Below are 6,000 nucleotides of genomic sequence, written 5' to 3' on the forward strand. Positions count from 1 at the left end.
ATCAGGAAAATATCAAGAACTTTGAAAGTTTCTTCAAGTGCAGTGGCAAAAACCATCAAGAGCTATGATGAAACTGGCTCTCATGAGGACCACCAAAGGAAAGGAAGACCCAGAGTTAACTCTGCTGCAGAGGATAAGTTAAAGAGAGTTACCAGCCTCAGAAATTGCAGCCCAAATATATGCTTCACTGAGTTCAAGTAACAGACACATCTCAACAGCAACTGTTCAGAGGAGACTGTGTGAATCAGGCCTTCATGGTCGAATTGCTGCAAAGAAACCACTATTGAAGGACACCAATGAGAGGAAGATACTTTTTTGGGCCAAGAAACAAATAATGGACATTAGACCAGTGGAAATCTGTCCTTTGGTCTGATGAGTCCAAATTTCAGATTACATTTACATTTAAGTCATTTAGCAGACGCTCTTATCCAGAGTGACTTACTTGGTTCCAACTGCCATGTCTTTGTGAGATGCAGAGTAGGTGAACGGATGATCTCCGCATGTGTAGTGCCCACCATGAAGCATGGAGGAGGAGGTGTGATGGTGTGGGGGTGCTTTGCTGGTGACACTGTCAGTGATTTATTTGGAATTCAAGGCACACTTAACCAGCATGGCTACCACAGCATTCTGCAGCGATATGCCATCCCATCTGGTTTGCCCTTAGTCCCACTATCATTTGTTTTTCAACAAGACAATGACCCAACACACCTCCATGCTGTGGAAGGGCTATTTGACCAAGAAGGAGAGTGATGGAGTGCTGCATCAGATGACCTGGCCTCCACAATCACCCAACTTCAACACAATTGAGATGGTTTGGGATGAGTTGAACCGCAGAGTGAAGGAACTCCTTCAAGACTGTTGGAAAAACATTCCTCATGAAGCTGGTTGAGACAATGCAAAGCTGCCATGAAGGCAAAGGGTGGATACTTTAGATTCTTCAAGGTATGAACCATATTTAACACTTTTTTGGTTACTACATGATTCCATATGTGTTATTTCATAGTTTTGATGTCTTCACTATTATTTTACAATGTAGAAAATAGTAAAAATAAAGAAAACCCTTGAATGAGTAGGTGTGTCCAAACTTTGGACTGGTACTGTATATGTTAACTTTCGTAACTCTATGCTTGCAGTGAATTGTTGCAGAGAGACATAGATGGAAAAGAATAAGGAAGTGAGAGGAGAGTCAGGGAAATATACAGTTAGGGTGAGAATAGAGGGAGGGATGGTGACAAATGCCAGTCAAGTCCACTTTGACCTCCGGAAAGCCCTTTGTAAATACCCACCAGCTGTGCCGAAAGAATTCTAGCCTGAGTCATCACAACTGAGCAGCTATTCGTTTGTGAGGGATTGTGGGTTTATTTTATTCAGATGACTATGTACTGTGGATGTGTGTATTGCTTATCATTAGTGTCTTACTGTATCTACAGTGTTAACTGAATGTCATGTTTGTGTGTGTGTGTTACAGGATGCAGGACGGGAGATGGAACCAGTCCCTCCCCCCCTCTCTGCTTATGAAGGATGGGCGTGGGGTTCTAGAAGGAGACAGGGGCGTGTTCTCGGAGGCTTCGTCTGATGGGGATCTGTACCTGGACTCTATGGCGGAGCTGGATGTTGGTGACGGGGACTTTCCAGACCTTACTGCCTTTCTCAGCCAAGACGAGATCAACCGCAGCCTGGACCTGGCCTGGGAGGCCTTCAGTGACGCAGAAGACTGGGTGGACCCTGTCTCCCCAATTCCCAAAACCCAGGAGCCAGCTCTCCACTACCATCCCAATACCACAGAATACCTGACCAAAAGCTCCTGCTTCCCCCATCAGACAAAAGTCTCAGCTGTGGACGACAGCCACTCAGTCAAAGTCACCTCCAGCCAGAGTGTCCACCTCAGCAGGCCCATACAGGCCACCTTCGAAGCCATGGCCTCGCCTGAGAAGTTTGTCTGTCACAAGAACATCACCCCAGTCTATAAACAGGACAAGCCCCGGCTGGTCCATGAGGGCTTGGAGCTGAATGAACGGGCTGCCTCAGCCACGGAGTTCTGCAGCCGTGCCGCCACCTTCATCGAGGAGCTGTCCTCCATCTTTAAAGGCTCCTCTCGGCTGGAGCAACAGGGCGAGGAAGACTCCTCCTCTCCTGACAGCGGGTACCTGTCTCCTAAGAGCCACCGGCTTGCCCCCCGGGGGTTTGCCTCTGTCCCTCCACAGCCTTTCATCCAACAGGTGGCGGCGCAGCAGGGCCAGCCAGGTCTGGGTACCCAGCCAGCAAGCATGGTGGGCTTAACGGGTGTGACGGGTGTCCCTCCACTGAGTGTGACCGGGGTGCCAGTTGTCTCTGGTCTAATGAGTGGGAATGAGTTGATGGGAGAGCAGCAGCACAGTGGACCCCAGTTGATGGGGGAGCAGCACAGTGGTGCTCAGTGTGTAGATGGAGACCTGTCGCTGCCACACTTCACCCAGAAGCTGAAGAGTCAGGAGGTGGCAGAGGGACACCCCATCAGACTGGAGTGCAGGGTGGCAGGGAACCCTCAGCCACTGGTCAGGTATGGAGACTGGTGCTTGGTGGAAGACTGCTTTGGTTGTGATCATATTAGTGATGAGTGATATTAGAATGAGAGAGTTAACACCAGTGGTAGCGCAAAGAGGTGGTTTATTCATGCATTATCTGTATGGTAAATATGAATTTGTTCTTTAACAACACTTACATTCGCTCATGCTTATTTATATGCTACTGTAGCCTCCTGAGTGGTGCAGCGGTCTAAGGCACTGCATCTCAGTGCTATCTGTGTCACTACAGATCTTGGTTAGATCTCAGGCTGTGTCACAGCCGGCCATGACCGGGAGACCCATGAGGCGGCACACAATTGTCCCAGCGTCGTCCGGGTTAGGGGAGGGTTTGGCCGGCCAGGATGTCCTTGTCCCATCGCGCTCTAGCGACTCCTATGGAGGGCCGGTCGCCTGCATGCTGACACGGTCGCCAGGTGTACAGTGTTTCCTCCGGCACATTGGTGCGGCTGGATTCTGGGTTAAGCGAGCACTGTGTCAAAGAAGCAGTGTGGCTTGGCTGGGTTGTGTTTCGGAGGAGGCACGGCTCTCGACCTTCACCTCTCCCATGCAGCCATGGGACAAGATTGTAACTACCAATCGTGAAGAAAAAGGGGTGAAAAGAATATATATATATACAAAATCAAACATATGTATACGCTACTGTATATCTATTTATCCTTTAATTGAGATCTCCAATGGTATGTGTTGCCCATGTAATGCAGTGGATAAAGATTAGAACGCTGGCATCCTTCCTTCCGTTACTGCAATGTAGAGTCACAGAAACTATATTTAAGTCCTACAGTTCCAAGACAGTTGATCCTCTGGTTTGTCCCGACACCAATATCCTTCCCCCCTAAGGGAAGTGGATCCCCAGGGTGGAGACTTTTGAAAAGATCCCCCTCTGGAAGCCGGTCAATTGAAATACACGGCCTCCCCGTTTGGAGACAAACATGTGGTGATTTTGGAGTTTTATTCCGAGAGGATTTGGATGTATGGCGAAAAAGATCCAACTGAAACACTAACGCGCTCATACTCACATAGACTGATGTCAGTGGTATGATGCTCAGCCTTCGGTCAGAGATAGGGTTGCTGGCTGTGGGAGATTGGGGGAACGGGAGGAGGTAGGAGTTGAGAGCTGTTGGGTGTCGAGAAGGCCTCCTTGGAACACCTGCTGCGTGGTTGGGAGAGTTCCACTGTGTTTAACCATAGAGTAACCAATAAGCCTTGTGACCAGGTGCTAGTGGAGGCGCTGTCAGGTCAGGGAGTTTGTGCCTGGGCAGTCGTTCTGCTCCATTTGAAAATACAGCACCCCCTGGCTGTAGGGATTTGGATCAGTCCAAATACAGATGATGAGAGTCCTGGGGGCTGTGGTTCTGACATGGTTCTCTCCTCTGCTGGTGGGCTATAAGGGGCCTCTTCCTCGGCTGTATAAATAGTCTCCAGGCCAACAGGAGCCAGGAATGTAGTAAGCAATGTCATTACACAGCGTTTTCCGTCACCGCACTCTCCACATCTTCACCTCTCCACACCTTCTTGGGAAATATGAAGGATGTAGTGTAGTGTTGTTTACCACTAGGAAACAGGAGAAGGGAGACGGAGAGGGGAGAGGGAGAGGGGAGAGGCGAATATAGACTGAGACTGGAATAGGACTAGGTCTCAGATCATTTTGGTTTGTTTTGTGTTGTCTTTGACCTATATGTAGTTTAGTTGTGTCTGAATGTTGCTTGTATAATCAGTCTTGGATTGTGATTTTGATGTGTACAAGTCAGGAATTGTCTGAATTTTTGATATAAGACTGAGGTCTTGTTTACTCCAGCCTTGGGGATCCGGATAGAACATGGTTCACCCAGATGTTTTGTCACTTATCCTGCAGATAACGACTTTTGAGGCCTGTCCTGTTTTCTGTCTATTGCCACTAGGTGGCACTGTGGTATTTATCATTCAGAAAGATGTTGCACAATGTCTTCAGTGTCCCCATTGCAATCTGCACTATACCAAGTGGCATCCCAGTAACAAATGAATATGTTGACAACATGTTGACATGTATGTATAAGAACATCTACTGGTGTTAGTTTCACGTGCACTGAGAAATGCCAGGGGTTTTATATCATGTCTACATACCCTACATTACTCATCTCATATGTATATACTGTACTCTGTACCATCTACTGCATCTTGCCTATGCCTTTCAGCCATCGCTCATCCATATATTTATATGTACATATTCCTATTCATTCCTTTGCACTTGTGTGTATAAGGTAGTTGTTGTGAAATTGTTAGATCACTTGTTAGATAGTACTGCACGGTCGGAACTAGAAGCACAGGCATTTCGCTACACTCGCATTAACATCTGCTAACCCATGTGTTTGTGACCCATACAATTTGATTTGATTTGATTTTCCACCACAACATCCAGTCAACTGCTTCACTTGTGTTGTGTATGTTCTGTGTTCGCCAGGGAAATGGACGGTGTAGCGGAGCAAACTCTACGGGGTTAGAAGGCTGAGCGACAGCCTCTGACTGAGGCTTTCACGAACATACTTTTCTTGAAGTGTTCCCCTGCTCTTCATCCATCTCTCTCACCAGGACAGACACGCAATAACAGTCAGACTCCCTCAGGGACTGTTTTGTGGTGGAAAGTGAGCAGCTCTTATCCTGGTCAGGACTATATGAGACAATGCTGTCAGGGAAATGTTGAGGACCAACGATTCCATGTCAAATGAAGAACAATTCCCCTGAAATCAATATTCTCAGTCCTGGGCTGGCCCTAGTTTTAAATACACCATAACAAGTAATCTACCCTCTCTGCCTTATAATGCAACTACTCCTGACAATCCAACTGTAAGTAGCCTTGCACGAGCCAGAATGGCTCATAGGATCAGGAATATATCTGTAGCATGAGGCAGCTTGATGTACAAGAAAACCCCCTGAACAGGACGCTAGTCTATCTCCTTAATGCTGAGTGCCAAGCAGAGATGCATTGGGTCCCATTTTTACATATTCTTTGGTATTACTCGGCCAGCCTCACAATCTCAGGGCGGACACTAACCACAAGGCCACTGAGTGGTTAGAAGCATCGTCATTTGAGCTGTATGCTACAGGACCCCTTTACAATAGAGACAATCAATTCCAGGTGTGGAGAGACATGCCATGTATGTAAACATTGGGTTTGGCATAGCAGACAGTGTATATCACCCCCAGGCCTTGTAGGTGCTGTATAGATGTATGCATGCAGGGTTTGCTTACACAGGCCAAGTGGGGTCTGCGTGTGTGTGAGGATTTTAAGGATGACGATACCTCTGTGTGTGTGTCACATCCGTTCCCTGCAGTTGTACCCCCAGGAGCTTGCAGGGGTTTTGGGAATTACCCTGTAATGTGATACCTAGGATGATTTACTACTGTAACGTACCGCAGGGATGCTTTGATTCACAATTTCAGGAACAGCAATCAACTGCTA

At 47.5% G+C, this 6,000-nt stretch overlaps 1 protein-coding gene across 6 annotated transcripts in view; it reads left to right on the plus strand.

The window, feature by feature from the left end:
• The window catches only part of LOC118359050 (palladin-like), a 128,516-nt gene that overhangs the window by 2,213 nt on the left and 120,303 nt on the right, over nucleotides 1–6,000 (plus strand). For all 6 annotated transcript variants that reach the window (XM_052480314.1, XM_052480312.1, XM_052480316.1 and 3 more), the window contains exon 2: nucleotides 1,469–2,539. In XM_052480314.1, coding sequence (XP_052336274.1) covers nucleotides 1,470–2,539 — 1,070 coding nt within the window. In that variant the 5' untranslated portion in view covers nucleotide 1,469. The remainder of the gene's footprint in view (nucleotides 1–1,468; nucleotides 2,540–6,000) is intronic.

Source organism: Oncorhynchus keta, chromosome 26 (genome assembly GCF_023373465.1).
Source record: "Oncorhynchus keta strain PuntledgeMale-10-30-2019 chromosome 26, Oket_V2, whole genome shotgun sequence".
Classification (NCBI taxonomy): Eukaryota; Metazoa; Chordata; class Actinopteri; order Salmoniformes; family Salmonidae; genus Oncorhynchus; species Oncorhynchus keta.